At 59.1% G+C, this 19966-nt stretch overlaps 2 protein-coding genes across 2 annotated transcripts in view; both read right to left on the bottom strand.

Annotated features, from left to right (window-relative positions):
• ANKRD39 (ankyrin repeat domain 39) overlaps positions 1 to 2186 on the bottom strand; it is a 19797-nt gene extending 17611 nt beyond the window's left edge. Inside the window, exon 1 of the mRNA XM_004369337.2 lies at positions 2024 to 2186. Within this exon, the coding sequence (XP_004369394.1) occupies positions 2024 to 2123 (100 nt within the window). The 5' untranslated portion in view covers positions 2124 to 2186. The remainder of the gene's footprint in view (positions 1 to 2023) is intronic.
• Positions 2187 to 5298: 3112 nt separating this feature from the next.
• Positions 5299 to 12472, bottom strand: SEMA4C (semaphorin 4C). Its single transcript, XM_004369336.2, has 14 exons — positions 12364 to 12472; positions 10562 to 10710; positions 9912 to 9974; positions 9645 to 9743; positions 9437 to 9533; positions 9198 to 9314; positions 8941 to 9092; positions 8676 to 8851; positions 8122 to 8266; positions 7802 to 8024; positions 7563 to 7675; positions 6410 to 6567; positions 6252 to 6322; positions 5299 to 6125 (listed from the first exon to the last, which is right to left on the bottom strand). Exons 1-14 carry the CDS (start codon positions 12470 to 12472, stop codon positions 5299 to 5301), a joined length of 2499 nt encoding a protein of 832 aa, XP_004369393.1.
• Positions 12473 to 19966: the final 7494 nt, after the last annotated feature.

Raw genomic sequence — 19966 nt, 5'->3', positions numbered from 1 at the left:
AAAAAAAAAGGTTAAGAAGTTAGAGGGTTGACATGTTGTGCGGTTGTTAACCAATGTCATAAAACAATATGTGTACTACTGTTTCATGAGAAACTATTTATTCTGTAAGCCTTCACCTGAAGTACAATTAAAAAAAAAAAAAAGAATAAAGTGTAAAAGTTACCCAGAATAAATGATTATCACTCATCTAAGACCAACAACTCACAGGGCTGCTGTCGCTAATGAGCTGGAATCGACTCCATGGCAACGGGTTTGGCTTTTTTGGTTAAGACCAACAATCACACTACCAGCAAACTTGTGCAGATACCAGAAGATGAAGGAATAATATTTTTAAAGGACTGAGGTGGAAAAATAATTGTCAACTTAGTATTTTATACCAGCGCATCACTCAGAGTGAGGGGGGAAAAATCCTTCCTTACTGAATAAAACCATTAAAGGATGTACTTCAGGAAGAAGGAAAATGAACCCAGAAAGAAATGACGGGATACAAGAAACTACGACTTGAAGCAAAAAACAAACAAACAAACAAAAAACCCACAACAAAATAGGTAAGAATCTTTCTCATGTCTGGGAAACACAACAATGAATAAACAAACAAAACAACGTCCGATTGTAAAAACCGCTGTGATGAAAGGACTGTTACGCGTCAGAGTGACCTGGAGGGGACGGGGTCCTCCTGTGGATAGGGCGGCGTTTTTGTTCTCAACAGGAGCACTACTGACATTCTGGGCTGTGTAGGCGTTTGCTGGGGAGGGAATGGGGGGAGGCTGTCCTGTGCGTTGGAGAATATTTGCAGCATCCCTCGTTTCTACCTACGGAGACCTGGTGGCGCAGTGGTTAAGCGCTCAGTTGCTATAACTGAAAGGTCAGTGGTTCAAACCCACCAGCCACTCCTGGAGACAAAGAGGTGGCAGTCTGCTTCCAGAAAGATTCCAGCCTGGGAAACCCTATAGGGCACTTCTACTCTGTCTTAACTGGGTCACTATGAGTCAGAATGAACTGGACTGCAGTGTTCACGTGAAGAATGTCAAAATGGCCAAAGTTAGGTGCTAAAAGCACCTTGCCAGTTGAAACAAGCAAACATTTATCTTAAAAACAAACCAAGAAACCAAACCCGCTGTCCAGTCTGCTCCAAATCACAGCGACCTTATAGGACAGAGGAGGACTGCCCCATGGGGTTTCTAAGGAGCGTCTGGTGGATTCGCACTGCTGACCTTCTGGTTAGCAGCCGGGCTCTTAACCATTCTGCCACCAGGACTCCTCTCTGTTCCTTATGGGCAGCATAATCTCGGCACCCTATAACTTGGGGCAAAATAGTTCCCTCTCTGGCCCCCTAGGCAGCGATAACCTCACCTGTCTCAAGGGCTCTCTGTGGGGAGCCCTCTGCCACGTCGAAAGCACTTGCACTGAGGCTCACCACGTGCTCGTTCCCTCCACCGCACAGCCCCCAAGGTCTGAAGCTCCATTCCCTCAGAGTGGCTGCAACCTCCCAGGTGCAGATCCTGCTCCACGGCTCCTCAAACACCGAGCAGGCTTGAGCGTGCCTGATGCACACAGGGTTAGGAGTCAGGCCCAGCGCCCCTACCTGGCAAAGTTACCCAAACCAATGCTTCAGTGTTCGCACCTGCATTCCAGACGATGCCTCTGACAGCTAAGCCCTTGCTGTGCAGGCTCTCAATAACCAGGGCGCTACGAGCCCACCAGAATCCCTGAGTGGTGTAAATGGTTAACGCGCTCACTGCTAACCAAGTGGTTTACGGTTCCAGTCCACCCAAAGGCGCCTCGGAAGAAAGGCCTGGCGATCTACGTCCAACAAATCAGCCACTGAAAATCCTGTGGAGCGCAGTTCTGCTCTGACACACATGGGGTCGCAGGAGTCTGAACGGACTCAATCGCAACTGGTTTTAACGAGTTCGCCCTCGCCCCGCCCCCGGGTGACCCCCGTTCACAGCCGCCTCCCACCTGCTCTGCGTGGCGCCAATGGGGCCCCTAAAGGCCAGCGGCCGGTGACCCTCCTGCTTACCCCTCTCAAAGTCCATCTCCTCTAGCGTCTGCTGCACGCTGGGCACTGCACTGTGGTGGGAGCAGCACGGACCATCGGAGCAGGGGCCAGGGGCCGCCATCCCGTCCTCGGCGTCCCGTGCCAACGGTTAGCAGTGAGCTCGGCGTCGGGGCCAAGCCAGCTCACCGCCCGCCCCGCAGACCCGGATCCGACCACTCGGCGTGCGCTGTTGTCCTCTTAATCCCACCACCCCACTGAAGCTAACCAATCAGAGGTCTAGGCCTTAGGGCGAGAACCAATCGAGGCGGCTCGGAGGGCCTGGCTGAGTGTGGCCGCACCCCGAGCGGCACAGGAGCCAGCCAATCAGAGATCTAGACCTTAGTGCGCGAACCAATCGAGACGGCGGGGCGGGATTTGTCGCGCAAGGCCCACGCCCCAGGCAGCCATTGGAACTAACCAATCAGAGGTCTAGACCTTAGAGCGCGAACCAATGGAGGCGGTGGGGCGGGACTTGTCGCGCCGGGCCCGAGCCCCGAGCCGCCACGGGGGGACAGCAGAGGACTAGGGAGAAGCGGGGAGGCGCTGGTCTGGGGCTCTCCCTCGTTCCGACGCTCTGTGGGAGGGAGGGCCCGGCTGCCGGCCTAGTAGGGTGTGGGGACCAGGCGGGTAGGCCCAGCCGGAAACATTACGTTCGCCGGAACTGAATCCCCAGAGGCTCCTCGGCCCTCTCCCGTTACCCCCCCATCCCACCGGCCTCCCTGGACCAGGGGTCGCCGGTCGAGCTCCATGACCCCCCCACGTCCTGGCCTAAGCCGGCCACACCTTGTCCTGTCACTAGAAGGGCACGTAAGCAGAGGCCAGGCACAGGGCCAGACCCCCACCGCACAGGAGGTGCTGAGTTTATGGAATAAATCTTCATCTATCAAAGCACCCTCTGGACTACCGTCTACTGACCATGCCCCAAGCGCAGCCGACTCAAGTCGGCACGATCCCAGCCTCATCATTCTGCTGGAGAAGACAGGGCCGCGGCCTGTTCAAGACCTCACAGAACCCCCTTCACCTTTGACATCTGAATGTGTCCTCATCAGGGGCACTCAGAAACGGTGGAGGGGCTACAAAACCCAGACTGGGTTCTGTTTTCCTAATAAACATCCGGCCCCATACCACTCCCTCACTAGGACAGCGGCTTGGTGCCCCCTGGGTGGCCAACAAACAAAAAACCCATTGCTGTCGAGTTGATACCGACTCAGAGTCCCTATAGGACCGAGCAGAACTGCCCCATAGAGTTTCCAAGGAGCAGCTGGTGGATTCGAACCACCCAGCTTTTGGTTAGCTGCTGTAGCTCTTAACCATTAAGCCACCAGGGCTCCCACTGGGTGGGAACAGGGGTAGATTCCACGTTCCCATGTAGCTGGAGCATTAAAGACTTCAGCATTCCTGGAGGAAATGCCTCCCCTGACCTAGGAGCCCTGGTAGTGCAGTGGTTAAAGCACTCAGCTGCTAACTGAAAGGTCGGTAGTTTGACCCCAGCACTGTCTGCAGGAGAAAGATGTGGCTCTCTGCTTCTGTAAGGATTTACAGCCTTGGACCCGTAGAGACTATCGCAGCCCTAAGATACCCTTTGAACTCTGAACTGAAGCCACTGCCAGAGGTCACCTTTCATCCAAATAGACTGGCTTATAAAACAAATAAATCACCCGTGAGTACTGGGTTCCCTTAAACAACCAACTATATGAGACCAAACGGTCAGTACTTACCCTAAAGCAAAGATGCGAATGTAATGAGGGGTAGGGAAGCTAGATTAATGGAAACAGAAAAAACAGAATGGAAATAATGAGAATGCGGACACATTGTGAAAAGCGTAACCAATGTCACAGAACAATTTTTATAAAAGTTGTTAAATGGGAACCTAATTTGCTGTGTAGTGTAAACTTTCCCCTAAAACACAGTATTATTTAAGAAACAGATCAACAGCGCCGGAAATGCGACGGGGCAGTTAGACTCCGTGCCATAGGGTCACTGCGAGTGAGAATCAACTCCACGGTGGTGGGTTTGGTTTTGGTTGAAGCTGGTTGGGAGCCCCAGCTTTACACAGTCGAGTACCCAGTCTGCCATCCTTAAACTGCTTCTAGGAAGTTCCCCTCCTCTGGTCCCCTCTGACTTCTGGGAAGGCAGCTCCTCCTCCTCCCCGCCTTGACTCCTAATGCCCTGACTTCTCCCTTTGGCTAGAAGCCAAGGCTCGCTCCCAAGAGGCTGTGGGAGAGGTCTGGATCCCAGCCCCATAGCCACCACTGTGGGAAAAAACTGGGCCTTGGCTGTTCCCCCCTCAAGAGGAGCACAAGCAAGCAGGGGCCTCAGCCCAGCCGCTGTGCTGGGACTGTCAAGGCACACGATCCAGCCTAGCTTCCCTCTCAGCGCCCAAGTGTTTCACTCAGCCCCATCACAGTGACATTTTCTCCATTTTATTTGTCAATATAAAAATACTCAAATATTTACAACAAATAAATACGCGGAGACACAATAAGTTACACTGTCAGAAGCCCCCCTGCCAGGGCTGGGAGCGGATACGCCAGATCCACAGCACACCCACCCGCTCCCTCCCCCACCCCAACCTTTCCCAGCCCTTAAGAGAGGACAAGTATAAAATACCACTGAATCCCGGGGGGCCCCTCCCACCCTTCCCCCCAAACACACGGGAGGCTCCACCTCCTCCCCCCCACCCTGAAAACATTCACGGCCCTCAGAGCAGCGCTAGGCCCACTCCTGAGCCCTGAACTCCCCCCAAAAAGGGACACGGCACCCTGCCCGCCCCGCCCCCATATGTACAGCCCTGCCCCTCTGGGGACAGGTGGGGGTAGAAGAGGCAAAGTGGTCCGGCCCTCTTCCCTTCATAGCTCCAAAAGACTCACCAGGAGGCCCCAGGCCAAGGGAAGACTCGACAGAAACGGCAAGGCCATGTCACACACACGAGCAAACACCCACATACGCACACACATATATGCAAAAACACACCCACATCTCGAACTTCTGCCTTGAAAAGTTTTGGCTGCTGGGGTCCCATGTGTCCGTGATTCACAGAGAGGAGGGAGATGCCCCCTCTGAGTCTGGTGACCTGGTGAGCCACACCAAGTGGCAGTGCCCGTGCTGAGCAGAGCAGGACCTCACGGCCGGGCGGGTGCCGGGCGGGTCTGTCCCAGGCAGCGTGGTGCCCGTGCCATGTCCCTGAGGTAGCTGTGCTGTGCAAGAGGAGGAGTTGCACCTCCCACGCACCCCCCAACGTGATGGGGGGGTTCGCCTCATACTGACGACTCCTCGGGGTTGGAGTCGGGCAGTGGCTGGCGCTGCTGCAGTTTGCGCCTCAGTTCATCGGCGAGCTCCGGCAGCGGGTGCCCGAGCCCTCCCCGGTCCTCCCCTCCTAGCTGCAAGCGCACATAACCGTTGGCGTTGGAGTTCCGCCCACCCCCCAGGTGAAGCCGCGTGGGAGAAGGCAGGGGCTGGCCTGGGATGCCAGGTGGTGAAGGGGGCCCACCGCCGGGCTGGCACCGGGCGTGACCAGGCACGATCTTCAGGGAGCCGTCCGAGTAGTAGTAGCCAATGGGATCCCAAAGTTTCTCATCTGTCTCGGGGCCGGGCCGGAAGGGGGGACTGGTGGGCTCCTTGGGCAGCTCCAGAGGGTACACCAGGGTCCTCTCGGCCGCCTTGGCGCCCTTCTCCAGCTCCTCACGCAGCCGCCGGCGCAGTGAGAGGACCAGCAGCAGCAGCACCAGGCACACGGCCCCGAGGGCCACCACAGCCAGCCACAGCAGCCCCAGGTTTTCCAGGGGCGCCCGGGCCTCCAGGGTCACCGATGGGCCGGCCACCACAGCCACGAGGTAGCCTTCGGCAGCCAGCCGTGCCCCCTGCTCCTCCGAAAAGCAGTGGTAGGCCCCGGCGTGGTGGGGCTGGGCTGCCATCACCACCAAGGCCTGGAGCCGGGCGTCGTACAGGAAGGAGCCAGGCTGTTCCGAGGGCAGGTCCCGGCCACCAAAGGTCCAGCGGGCGTGGGCCAGGTTGGAAGAGAGGTGGCAGGGCAACACCAGGTCCGTGCCCGCCACCACCGTGATGTTTTTGGGAGTGAGCCTGACTGCAGGGCAGACAAAGAAAGAGGGCAGAGAGTTAGAGCGGGAAGCCCAGGGCCACGGGGAGATGTGGGTGCTCCAGTTCTGACCCAGGGCCACTCCCTCGGAAGGGGACAAACAAGTCAGCTCACCTTTCTTGGTGCCGCGCAGGTTACAAATGGCCGAGGTGTCTGAGATTGCCACGAGCTGCACCAGCAGGGACCTGGCAGGAGAAGCAGGATCGGTCAGGACCCCGACTCCAGCTGCCCTGCCCTTCTCCCTGCTTCAGCACACACAGAGCCTGACTCACCCAGAGTGGGCCCCTGGGGCGACGCAGCGGCTGGTGTTGACGTTCCAGGCGCAGTAGGGGTCCCGTGCCAGGACGCAGTCTGCGCAGGAGCGGTACTTGACGCAGTCGGCCAGGGGCAGCTGGATCAGCTGTGAGCGGGAACCCGCAAAGAGCAGCTTCTGCAGGACAATCGGGTGCAGGAGGAAGGGTCAGCCTGTGCCCCGGAGAGGCGGCCAGGAGAGCACAGGGGCTCCGACGCTCACGGGGAGCACAAGGACAGAAGGTAGCAAAGGAGGAGGAAGGCAGGCAGTGCTGGCATCCTGACGAAGGGCCAAGGGTCTAAGAACCAAGGCTTACCATGAGTCAGACCCAAACCTAAACATCTTATCAACGTGACCTTATTAGAAACCTAACAACATACCTGTGCAGTGAAGCCGCCTAATCGCACTCACGCACACACACAAAATGTTACAGCATGAATAGGGCAGGAAATCTAGTTTTCTCAATGCCCTTACCCACACAATAGCACCAGCAGAGCATAAGCGGTTTTCCTGTTTGAATGGCGCTTGCCTATCTGTGTGTTTATTCACTCTTCATTTCTTTCTGCCATTATTTCATGTTCTGGGGAACAACTTTGAGTCACGAAAGTTGATAAGGTGAGCACGTGATAGCTGAGGAGGTGCCGCAAACCTGCCAGTATCCATGGCAAGCACCTCAGGGAAATGGTCACAGAAAGGGAGGGCGGGGACCAGCAGGCACTCGGGGATTGGCAAGAGAACGCCGAGCAGGCACAGGAGGGCCCCACAAACATCACGGCAGCCTGGTGCCAGGGATCAGGTGCAACGAACCCTTAGCTTGGGGAAGAAGCTGCAGCCAGAGCCACCCGGCCCAACTTTAGGGCTTTGACAGAAACGTCAGAGCCACTGCCGGCACTCAGCTCCAGGAATGCATCTCCATAGGGACTGGGCGATATATAATGACCCGGCGGAGTACAGACTCCTCAGCGCTCTTATTTCTGGGAACTTGCCTCAAACTCACAGAGGTGTGTGCGCACTGCTTCCCGATCCCTGTCCTGGCCAATCACACAAACCAGGCTGGGGAAAGGTGGGCAGGGCAGAAGGGGTGAGACAGAAGGAGCCCTGGGAAGGTGGTGGGTGGGGGCTTGACTTCCTACCTTGCTCTGGGACAGGACTAGGCTTTCCACGGGCTCCTGATCAAACACCTGCAGCTCCTCAATCAAGTGGACCCAGCGCCCCCGGCTCACGGCCTTGAGCAGCCAGCCGTCTCCTGAGGGTGGGGGCAGAGGATGTCAGTGAGACGGCAGGAGGGCCTGTGGTCTCCAGATCTCCCTGCCCTGGCCACAGGCCTTCACGCAGCCTCCGTCGGCCACGGCCGCACGTCCACCTGCCATACCTGTGCCAATGAACAGCACTGTATAGGTGGCTCCGTCGAGGCCAGTGAGCCGGTCAGCCACCAAGTGGGTGAAGTTGGTGTCCTTCTTCACGAGCAGGGGGTGACCCCACCGAGGCCCCACCTGCTCCTCCATCAGTGGGTGCTTCTTAATGAAGTTGAGCGTGTTGTCGGGCAGCTCCAGAGAGCTGCTATAGCCGTGATGGCGGTGCCAGTTGTTGATGCACTGAAGGGCGGGGGGTGTGGGGACCAGAGCCAGTCAGCCCGGGCAGGGCCGGCCCTGGGGCTGAGTGGGGAGCCGCGCCCCGCCCTCAAGGACTCACCGAGCCGGGTCGCGGGCTGGGCACTGGGTCGGTGTAGCGGCCCCACTTCTGCGCCTGCTCACGGTACTCCTTGTAGGGGCCCTCGAACACCCGCTGGATCTCTTCCAACTGGTACTCGCAGACTGCTGACAGATCCACATCGCCCCTGCAGCAGGGAGAGGGACCCCAAAGCTCAGGTCTGATGCCCACCTTGTCCCCTGCCCTCTGCAGCACAGGCAATGTGGCAGTAAGGCAGGACCCAGCACAAGACAATCACGGGCGTGAGAACGTTTTCAGTTACCGCCAAGTCGATTTTGACGCACGGCGACCCCATGTGCCTCAGTACTGAAAATAGGCTTTTCAATGGCTGATTTTTCAGAAGTAGATCGCCAGGCCTTTTAGGCTATTAAGTGCCACCCAGGGCAGGGCACTGTCCACCTCCCAGTGAGCCTTGGAAAGGGGCAGGTGTCCAGCAGCCTCCTTGGCCTCTGGATAACTGACCAAGGGGCCGGGTCCAGGTCCTCACACCCGCTAACCTGCTCCTACCCGTTCCCAAGGGTTCCTGGCCCACTCACCATCGGGCCTGAAAAACCCCGAAGAAGGTGGTGTTGTGCCAAGAGGTGTCCTGCAGGGTGTGCAGAGCCCGCAGCTGGTTGAAGTGCAGCTGCCAGGCGGGCGCAGAGCACACCAGCCGCGCCTTCAGGAACGTGGTCCACTTCCTCTGCAGGGTCCGTGCGCCCCCCAGGTCTCCCTGGCAGATGGCAAGGAGACACTGGCTGTCAGCCTGGCCAAGCCAGTGGGGCTGCCAGGCAGGGCCCGTCAATGGGGAGGGTTCTGTACCTTGCAGACCCGGGCTACCCGAGCCACCACCTGCTCGGCGTAGCAGTCGTACTCCACGGCCCTCTCACTGAAGAAGAAGTAGATCTTGTCATCGTCACCCGTGAAGCTCCCCACGCTCTCAGGCACGTAGGCAGAGCCCACGAAGTGCGGCTCTATGGGAAGAGGAGGAGGGTCAGTGGCGGGGTACTGGGGACCCTCACAGTCCCTCCCCCATACAAAGGCTTCCCCAGTCCCCAAACCAGCGCCTCAGGGCTCACCGTTGAGCCAAAAGGCCAGATACTCCGTCTTCATAGAGTAGTGGGGCCCCATGTTACGCAGGATAACAGGCTCTGTGCCCAGGAAGTTGTTGAACGTGGCCGAATACAGCTCGCCATCTAGAGGAGACAGGTCAGCCAGACTGGAAGTGAGCTGAAGACACGCTCAGGCCAACACAGCCCCAGGGTGTAACCAAGTCCCCGGGGGACACCCTTAGCCTGTATCAGGGATAGCCACTCACCCACAAGGAGGCCAGTGTGGCCCTTGGCCGGGTCATAGGGACACTTTCCCTTCCCATCCTCCAACTCTCTGCGCTCCAGAGAGAAGCTAAGCATGTCCTGGAAGCAGGGAGAGAGACAGTGAGGTTGAAACACAGAGGGGAAGACCTCAAGGGGCCCGGGGAACAGAGGTGGACTGCAGAGGGGCCCGAGGGGAGGAGCCGCACTCACGATGTAGGTGCACTTGGGCTGGAAGGCGTAGGTACCACAGACATACAGGTGGGAGGCGTTGTAGGGCTGCAGGAAGCGGATGAAGTTGAAACACTCCGTCTGGGTGGAGAAAGGCGTCCAGTTGGTGGGAGTACGAGGGGCCCAAGACATGGGGACATAACAGCCAAGAACGGACTGAGACCAGTCCTGGAACAAGGGGAGACGGGGGCCCCCAACGTGCTGCGGAGAGCATGTGCGAGACGAGGCCCTGTGCCTCCCAGCACTCACCTGGTTACTCTTCCCCTTCTGGATACACTCAACCTTCTTCTCGGCTGGGGCCTCCCACGAGATCTGGGGACAGACAGGGGACGCGTCAGCAGCATCACAGGCACCTACCGATGCGTGCCGCTGCATGGCCTGAAGCAGCCATCTGGGGGACACCAAGTGAGAAGACACAGCCCCCATTCTCGGGGGCTGACTTTAGCAGAGGACAGCAGCCCCACTGCCCAATGACAGCAGAATCCAGTAAGTGCTACAAAAGTGGGGTAGGGGTAGGGAAGCAACATGCAAATTCTGGCTGGAGGGCTGGCCTTGTGGGGTGAGCAAGACCTCAACATGGAAAAGGAGGGGGTAGAGAACGGGTGGCTGGGCTGAGGGGATGACCTGACCGAGCAAAGCCACCCCGGGCCCTGCCTTCTCTCATCCCAGGGGGCTGGGCTGAGGGGATGACCTGACCGAGCAAAGCCCCTCCGGGCCCTGCCTTCTCTCATCCCAGGGGGCTGGGCTGAGGGGACGACCCGACCGAGCAAAGCCCCTCCGGGCCCTGCCTTCTCTCATCCCAGGGGGCTGGGCTGAGGGGACGACCCGACCAAGCAAAGCCCCTCTGGGCCCTGCCTTCTCTCATCCCGCTGAGTGCCTCCCACGGCCCCACCTCTCACCACTCCTTGCAGCTCCAGAGCCTCTACGCTGAAGGCAAAGAGGGCCTCCCTGGCGCCCACATACAACAGCCCCGTCCGCTCAGTCAGGGTCAGCGTCAGGAAGTCCTGGACGCCCGTTTGGGAGAACCGCCGCGCCACGGCTGCCAGCTCTGCAGAAACAAGGCAAGGCTGGGCAGGGCAGGAGGGGCTAGGTGCAGGCTCCCACCACCCCAGGGCCAGCCTTGGCCTTCACAATGCATGGCCTTCCAGGTGCAGTGACCCCAGCATCCCGTGTCCGAGCCAAGACCCTGCTTTACTGATGCAATAAACACATTTTCTGAGTCAGCCTGGGGCTCTGACAGCTCTACCCGAGCCTCCTTGGCCTTTCCCAGCCTGGGAAGAGGCAGATCCGGGCTGGCGAGGAGGAAGGAAGGACATCTCGGCCACAGCTTCCGGACAGAGGAAGCCATCAGATCGATGGCTCACTCTCAGGGTCAGCGGCACCTCCAGACCCGGATCAGGACACGTCCCCTCCCGACTTCCTCAGTGACTGCTTCCTTCTGTGCACTGCGCCTGCATGGCAGAGTCCAGCGAGGCCCGGCCCCAGTCAAGCAGGACAGGAAGTACAGGCTTTGGAAAGCCCTCACTACAGGCTCCACATTAGGCTGCCCAGGCAGCCCAGAGATGCAGGCACCGCCGGGGCTGCGAGGCCAGGCCAGCAAGGGCAGGGGAGCCAGAGACTCAGGGAGCCGGGTGATGCTGAAGTCTCAGAGGCGGGAAGCCACGCTGCCATCCAGCACGCAGGCCCGACAGCAGTCACAGAGTCACGTGACTTCTACGTCAGACCCCAAAATGGTTCTGACCCGTCCTCAGGGTCCCCCTAAACCAGCCTTAGTCTTTGGAGCCAATGAAAAGCCCAGACCCAGGCCAGCATGGGAGGGCTTCGTTAGCACTTGGAGCCTGTGGGAGGTGAGCTCATCCAGGGTCCCCAGGGTGCAGAGAAGATACAAACATCTGACATCACCTCTGCACAGGTGTGAGCACAAAGAGGACTGCTCTGACCCCGCACACAGACATGGACACACACACAGCACCCCCGAAGGATAGGAGGGCAGCATAGGCGTCTATTAGGGTTCATAACGTGGCCCCTGGGGGTAAGAGCTGGAGCTACAATGATTCCAGAGGGGGTTACACCCCACAGTTTATTCCCGGCCCGGTTCTGGTTTCTCTCTTTGGGCTCCCAGTGCTAGCGACAAATCAAAGAAAGCATGGGAGAGCGACAAGTCAAGAAAGCATGGGAGAGCGACAAGTCAAGAAAGCATGGGAGAGCGACAAGTCAAGAAAGCATGGGAGAGCGACAAGTCAAAGAAAGCATGGGAAAGCGACAAGTCAAGAAAGCACGGGAGAGACACAAGTCAAGAAAGCACGGGAGAGCGACAAGTCAAGAAAGCATGGGAGAGAGACAAGTCAAGAAAGCACGGGAGAGCGACGCAGAATGGTGTCTCCCTTGCATGAAACGAGCAGCCAGGACTGGGACGGGGAGTTGGAATGGTTTCCCAGAGCCATCCCAAGTGTTTGGAGGCAAACCCCAGGTCCTGACCTGCACTACCAGTTCTGGGTCTCTGGGGCCACACTCAAGCTTCTTAGAAAGCTGTTCCCCACACAGCGTGGGCCTGGAGTCGGCCTGCAGAATAAAGCCGTCCATTCGGGCAGGCAGATCCTCAGCAGCCCCTGCGCTTCCTAGAAACACTCCTCTTCCCCCAGCCATCCTTCCTGCCTTCCCACTCCCCACCGTCTTCCTCCTCCCGGCTTCAGGCACTCACCCCCAGAGGATACTGTCTTCCGGGGCACAAGGTTCCACCACACCTCAGCCCCGCTGCCAAGGCCCCACAGCCCTGCTGCCAGCAGCCAGACGGCCCAGAGTGGGGCCATGGCGCACGCCCCAGCTCTCAGCTCCAGGCCAGCTGCCCTGCTGGGGGAAAAGAAGGGTCAGAACCACAGCTAGAGAAACAGTCTGGAAGGGGGCCCACACAAGCTCACACCGGGAGGCACTGACAGAACACCCAACCAGCTTTCCCAAGAGCCCCCTGGGTGTCCCCCTCGCCCCCTCCTTGGGGGGGACCTAAACTCCCTCACCTGGCTTCAGCCCCCGAAAGACTGGGGTCTCCTTGGGGGGAGGGGGAGGATCTGAGTCAGCTGGGAGTGGACACTTTCCATCTCCCAGACTGCCCGAAGCCCTCTCCTCTGCCGCCCCCCTTCCACTCAACAGAAAGTTGTTTAAAAAAAGAAAAAGGGGGACCCCTTCCCCCACACCCAAGCCTAAACGGTTTGAAGGTTTCTTAAAATAACCTCAGGAAGCAAGACCTGCCTCCACTGGGGCTCCAGCCAGCGCCAAGATCTACTTCTGGGATGCAAGGTCTTTAGTGCGTGAGCGGGCGTGGGGGCGAGGGGTGTGAGTGGGCGGGAAGGACCCCGTAGGAGGGGCTTGGTGAAGCTGGCAGTGGCGGTACCGGCCTCAGTCTCTCCCCTCCCCCAGGGTAGACAATAGCTCGCTGGGGCACAGCCCAAAACCCCGTTCCACATCAGCAAGGCTGGAGTAGGGCCGGGAGCCTAGGGGCCCAGCTTCCCGAGGCCCCTTTGTTGCCCAAGAAGGGAGGCAGGAAGTAGGTAGGATGGGCGTGGAAATGACCAGGGCCTTATCCTGTTCCTCAAGCAGGCTCCTAGGAGACACTCAGCCCTCGGGCTGGGGGCGGCTGGGCAACAGAGCCGGCTCTGGTCTAATCAGGGATCTTCCTCCGGGCTGTGCTTACGGGCCGGGGGTAGGGTGACGGTGAGGTGGGGGTGGGGTGGGGGCAGAAGGGTGCTCCTCTTGGACCACGGGGGACGCGCCGCGAACGGCCCAGCGCCTGCGCTCCCCCGAGTCTGGCGAACCTTCCCAGCTCGGGGATGGCGCCCCGGGGACCCCGACCCCAGCAGGGCGTCTGGATGGATTGCCACTGCTCCAGCCCGCCAGTGCCGGGTCCAGAGATACAGGCGCTGGGGACCTGCGCACCCCAAAACAAAGGGTTCCTGCCAAGACCCCGTCCCCGGTCCCCCCGGGTTCTCCCCTCCCCCAGCTCCGGGGATTTGAATGCAAACAAAGCGGCGGCGCCGGAGCGTGGCGGAGCCCGGCCTGCGGACGCCCCCTGCCGGCCCGGAACCCCAGCGTGGGAAGGGCGGGGGACTGGGGCTGCGTTCACCCACAACCATCCTAACACACCCCTTGCGCTCCCTACTGCCCCTTACCCCAAGCCCAGGCGGGACCCCGCGGCGCGCTCCGAGGGTCTGCCCGCGCAGCGGTGCCTCCCACCCCAGCTCTTCCCGGGGCGGGGAAAAGGGGCAGCCCCTGGGGGTGGAGGGGCGCGGGGCCCAGACACTGTGCCCCCCGGCTCTGCCCACCCAGAGCGTCGACAGTGAAGCGGGGCGCTCCCGCGGCCGCAGGCGAGCGCTCCTGCCAGGGACAGGGCGCCCGGCTCAGGTCGGGGGCCAGGCTTTCCGGGACAACCCGCCTCCCAGGCGGAACGGGAGGCGGACAAGGGGCCGCGCAGGGAAATCTGATCCACAACATCGGCCTCAGGCCAAGCCCGCCCCAAACTTTCCGTCGGGGTTGGAGGAGCCGGGGGCAGTTCCGGACCCTGGCGAGGATCCCAGCCACGGGCCGGACAGCACGAGCAAGGACCCCCACTCCACCTAGCCCCGCTCCTCCCCACTGGCCCCTGTGGCTGCAGACACAGCTCGCCCCGCTCCTCTCGACCCCCAGGACAGCCCGCGGGGAGCGCACGAAGGCTCTCGGGCGGCCAGCTGTCCCCGCCGCCGCCGCCCCTCCCTGCGCCCCCGGCCCTGCCTCTCACGCGGGCGGCGGCCCCTGCCCGAACCGGGGACAAAGCGGCGCCCCGCGCCCCTGGCTCTGCGCAACCCCGGCCTCACTCACCTCTTGCGCGCGGCTCGACTCCCTGGGCGCCGCCCTCGCGTCGGGGCCCGCGGTCCGCCCTACCTTTGCACCGCCCTCCGCCTCCTTCTCCTCCGCGCTCCCGTCCACCGCCCCCCGCCTGGGTCCCAGCTCGGTCTGCACCCTGGGCTCGGGCTCCCCGCGCCACAGCGGCGGGCGCAGACGCTTTCTCCAGCGCGGCCGCGGCTCTCCGCCCCCGCCCCCTGACGTCAGGCGGGGTGGGGGTGGGGGGGTCCAGTACCGGGCCCGCCCAGGAGGGGCTGCGACCCGCCGCGACCCGCAGGGCCGCCGCCCTCCCGCCCGGGGGCTCGCACACCCGCCCCGCCCGGTGCCCAGCAGTCCCGCAACTCCGAGCCGCTGTCTGCGCCACACCGCCGAGAGGCGGGGCGGGGGAGGGACCCCGGGCTTCGCCGCGGGGAATCGGACTCACCCGGTCTAGCCGAAGTGGCCCCCGAGGGCCTCCCGCGGGCCGGGTCGCGATAAGATTGAAGGGGGCTCCCCAATCTCCGGCCAGCGGAACGAACGCAGGTGAACCACTGCGGACTAGCCGAAGAAGGGGTGCAGGGGAAGCCAAGGCCTCTCTTCTGGGCGGACCGGAGTCGTCTGTCTCTGGGCCTAAAATTCTTCCTCCTGTCTTTGCCCCAACCCCCAATGGCCCCTCCCTTCAGAAGGGAACGGGCTGCACCGGCCAGGAAGACCCCAATCAATCTCCGGAGGCGGTCCGCCCCTTGATTCTCACGCTCCAGGCAAACCACTCAGCGCCTTTTGTCCACCTCCCGGTGAAGGCACCCCTTGACTCCTGTTGTCCAAAGCCTACCCCCAGGAAATGACTCCTGGTGCCACTGGGAAGCCTATTAACAAGTGGCATAAGCCCTGATGTTCAGATCAAAGGGGCTGAGGGGAACCACGCTGAAGAAGAACCCATCTGCAGAACCGCCAGCCTTTGCCCACAGCGCTCTTAGAAGTAACGTGTAGCTCTGGCCTCCTGGGCGGTGCTGGGGTGTCCTCCCTGCCAACTGGTCCTCCGAGCTGGGCAGGTGGACAGAGAAGCCGCAGGAGAGGCCACCCCATAGGCACCTGGAGACAGATGCCCGTGCCGCTTCCTGGCTAGGGGCAAAGGGAAGAGAGGAAGGGGCCCAAAGGCGGGAGGGCTTCCGTGGTGACTTTAAAGAGTGCAGTCCTCGAGGGGAGGTACATTTTGGGCTCTGTCAGCAGATCTGGATTATAAATCAGCCCCGACAGCAGCTTTTGTTCTGGGTAAAACTTGGCATCAGAAAATCAGAGACCAGAATAGTGGTGGAGATAATTGGGAAAAGCAGGCCAGTTTGGTTTCAGTAACAATCGGGCCTTTGCTGGTACATATAAAGGCCCCTTTTCCCGAGCTGGCCAAAGCCACGTTTTCCAGCCCCTTTCCACCAAAAAAAAAAAAAGCTGTAGCCTTAGAGATGTTGGAGATAGAGGGAGAGCCAGTTAACGATTAGCATGGGATGGACAGAGAAGGCTCTCTGCTTTAGCTTACCAGGCGAGAAGATGCGAGTGGTCTTGATTGGACCTTGTGTCTGTTTACCTGTACAGGTAAACTGATATGCAAATAGCCCTCACATCTGTTCTCTGCTTTAGATTTCGCAACCTGCCTCCACAGGCATCTCCTTACTCCACCCTCCTGTCAACCCTTTAATAACTAGGAACTGTTTCTCCCCCTTCATAGATGAAATGAGTCTTAGAAAGGTTAAGTACCTTGCCCAAAGTCCAGTAGATAATTAACAAGGTCAGATTCTTAAATCAGGTCTTTGGACTCCTAATTCCTGGCATTTCCACTTAGTCACAGGGTATCCTGAGGATTTTTAGGCCCCATGCAATCCAATCCAGTTCCTGTTTTTCGTCACCTTTGAGCGTCCATACCACCATCCTCCTCCCCTCCCGCCAAGCCTCTAAGGTGTAAGGGTTTCCAGGCAGTGACTTGAGCTCCCTGGCTCCATCTGTGGGGTGGACTCAGTGGAAAGTTTTAAAAGGTGGTTTGGTTCCACGCAGGCAGGGACAGTTTTCTTCTGTACCTCAGTGGTGTTTCAGTTCCCTGAAGCTAGGACGACATAGGCAGAAAGGAGAGACTTGCTAACAGACTCCACAAGGCCTTCCCTCCCAAACAGCCCTCAGAGATAAAGCTTCAGGTCCCCTTTCTCCTCGTTTCTACCTTCATTTCCGGCCGTTTTCTGTTCATTCCCAGAACAGGCCTTTTTCACGGGTGGAGGACAGTCAGGGGATAAAGTTTCCTGAATGATTACTTGCTTATGATTCACACTATTTAATAAAAGTGCAATTAATTTCTGGGTCTTAATTAAGAGAGAAAAAGGTAAGGCTCTTGTACCTGTCTGGCATATTCTAGGTAAAGTGTCCATCCTTCAGGCCTGAGATCTTAACAGACCCTCCTTCTTGCCCCATTTGCTCAACTGCTTGTGGTGAAGTCAAGGAAGGACAGACGAGATCTGCTCTACACCTTCTGAGGTTCTCCAAGGGTCTACTGTGGCAGCCCCTAGAGGTGGGCCCAGGAGTCTGAGCTGAAAAGCAAGTCCCCTCTCTGCTGTACACCGGCCATGCGCCATGGCGTCCCTCATTCAAGCTACTCATCTCCCACCTTTCCCGAGGCAGCCTTCTAGTGGGAGGAGGCCCGGGGTGCATACTGGGGCTCTCTAGCCAACACTGCCGCCTGGCCTACTCCCAAGGAGCTACTGTCATCCCAGCTGGGGAAGTGGAAAAGGCTAGGTCTGCCGCCCTTCAGGGATCTTTCTGAGGGGCTAGGGACGGAGGTGAGTGGGGACTTAGGAAAATAACTTCCTCTGCTTCCTGCAGAGAGTTATCAAAGCCATCCACCTGGGAAGCCTTTCCCTTCTCAGTCCCTCCCTGCCACCACCACCAAAAGGAAGCCGGAAGACATCCGTCATCACAGCCCCGGATGCTGCTTTTCCAATGGCTTCTATCAGGATATCCCCCGGCCGTTTCTCAGGAGCTTAGGGATCTGGAAACGTCAAAGACCCGGAGGGAAAGCGGTGGTGTTGCCAGCACCACTGTGGAGTTCTTGGTATCCAGGAGCCTGAGTTTCTCACTGGGCCCAGACTGGTTTTAGATATGGTCAGCGCCCAGGCCAGCCCCCTAGAGGGCCCGTTGCAGGTCCCGGGGTACAGCACACGCCCTTGGGTGACCTTGCAGTGCACACCTCTGCTCAGGTTACAGCCAGTCTCTAGAGGGACTGAGTCATCACCAACACCTCCTCTCTCCTTGGTATCTATTTCTCTCTTGCGGATGAGTATGCTTGGGGAGCAGGGGAGGATGGGGTAAGTGTACAAGATCCAGGACTGGGGAGAAGGGCCCCAGATGTCCACACCTGATCGCTTCCTGAGAGCTGGGTCGGGGCAGCTTGAGAACTGGAAACTCCCCAATTCAGCCTCTCAGACCTCCCTACTCCCTTTCTGCCCTGGGCAGTGAGAACAAAGAGGGGAAATTTCAAAGGTGATTTCCAGGTTTCCAGAGAGAACTGAATGGCCAAGGGTTGACACCCCCAGGGTTAACTGCCAGGACGTTCAGCCCTGAGGGAGGCTTGCCTCCTGGGCAGTGTCTCACTCTTCCATCTCGGCATCTGAGGCCAATCTGATGCCATTGAGGCCTCCGAGGGGCCGCCGCCAAGAGGGCATGCGATGCAGCCAGGAACAGAAACCAGAACTCTCAGCTGAGTTGCCTGGACACCCGTCACCCTGGCGAGGGTTTCTTCCACCTATCTCTTGGCAGAGGCTCCGAGGCAGAGCGACATCGGTGTGGTACCCAGCCGTGTGCCAGGTGCCCTGAACTCTGAATAATAGATGCCTCCAGGCTCCTAGCATCCTGGGGCCCCAGAGAGGGAAGCCATAAACCTGTTGCCGTCGAGTCTATTCTGACTCATAGTGACCCTATAGGACACAGTAGAACTGCCCATAGGGTTTCCAAGGGGCAGCTAGTGGATTTGAACTGCCAACCTTTTGGTTAGCTCTTACCCACTGTGCCACCAGGGCTCCAGAAAGGGAGGCAGCGGTGTTTGTAACAGGCCCAGGAAGTGACGGACTCAGGTCTGAAAACTGAGCCACTTGGCCTGAAGGTCCTTAACCTAACCCCCACGGCATGACTGGAGCCCTGGTGGCGCGGTGGCTAAGAGCTCCTCTGTTAACCAAAAGGTCAGCAGTTCAAATCCACCAGCCGCTCCTTGGAAACCCTACACGGTCGCTATGTGTCGGAATCCACTGGACGGCAACGGGTTTGGTTTTCGGTTCGTGGCATGGAAGACTGTAAAGAAAAAGGCACAGAGAGAAAGCAGTCCATACCAGCCATGGTGAGGCTTGATCAGGAGACAGCCAGGGCAGAGGTGAGGAGTGGGCACAGGCCAGCTTGGTAAGGGTAATCCTCTGTCACTTCCTACCTCTTGTGCCCCCTGCAAAACCCTATCTCAACCCAGAACATAGTCAGGCCATAGACTGGGACTGGCTTCTCTGGGTTGGGGTGGGCAGAGAGAAATGGATACTCAGGGATCTCCTGGGTACAGAGGGCCCCTCACTTCTCATGGAGCACAGGTCAAAGACATCCCAGCACCCCAGTCCCATAAAGGGTCAGGACCCACAACAGATCTGGGCAAGGCTGAAAGCAAAAGCGGTAGCTGGGATTGCCTTTCCCACTCCGAAGTCTGGGGAGCTGATTTCAGAGCCCAACACTAAATTGAATTAAGTGTAATTACAGCCCTGATCCTCCAACTCACTCCTTATATCCTCCAGCCAGGAGCAGGGAGTGGGGAGTGGTCTGAGGCTGGTTCCAAACAAATGTTCCCCATCCCTGCTTCCAGGGGTTTCTGACAGCTCTCAGGCCACAGGGCTGCTCCCCCACCCCTCCATGGCTCCCTCCCTCCCCCACAAGCCACACAAACAGCCCTCTGCTGCCAGGTGGGCAGGGCCTGAGCCTGTGGCAGGACCTTCCGAGGTGAGAACTCACGGCAACCGGCACAGCACAAGCAGAGATAGCAGGAAACAAGGAAAGCTGAGCACGAGCCCTCAGGACAGGGATGGAAGGAAGTCTTCTAAACCGCTGATGTGGAAAATAAGACTTTAAGACGCACAAAGAAACCTCACATTAGTGACAGCGAGAGAGGAAGGAGGGCGGGGAGGATTGAGGCCGGCCGGCAGGGAGGCCCAGGGAAACTAGCTGTACAGAGACAAAGGCCTTGGGGAAGAGGAGATGACCGGGAGGGAAGGGGGCTGCGGGGTGGGTCAGGCAGCGAGAGGCCGGATTCCCGGGCGGGTGGGAGTGAGGCAGTGGTGGAGGCAGGCTCTTGCTTCATCAGGCTGCTCAGCATCTGGGGGGCCTCTGGCCTCTGCTTCCTCAGTGCCCTGGGCCCTGTTCACGTCCCGGGCCGGCCCCTGGCCTTC

The sequence above is a fragment of the Trichechus manatus genome, unplaced genomic scaffold (genome assembly GCF_000243295.1).
Source record: "Trichechus manatus latirostris isolate Lorelei unplaced genomic scaffold, TriManLat1.0 scaffold00004, whole genome shotgun sequence".
In the NCBI taxonomy this organism is placed as follows: Eukaryota; Metazoa; Chordata; class Mammalia; order Sirenia; family Trichechidae; genus Trichechus; species Trichechus manatus.
The sequence above is the reverse complement of the archived record's forward strand: the minus strand, read 5'-3'. Positions and strand labels throughout refer to the sequence as shown.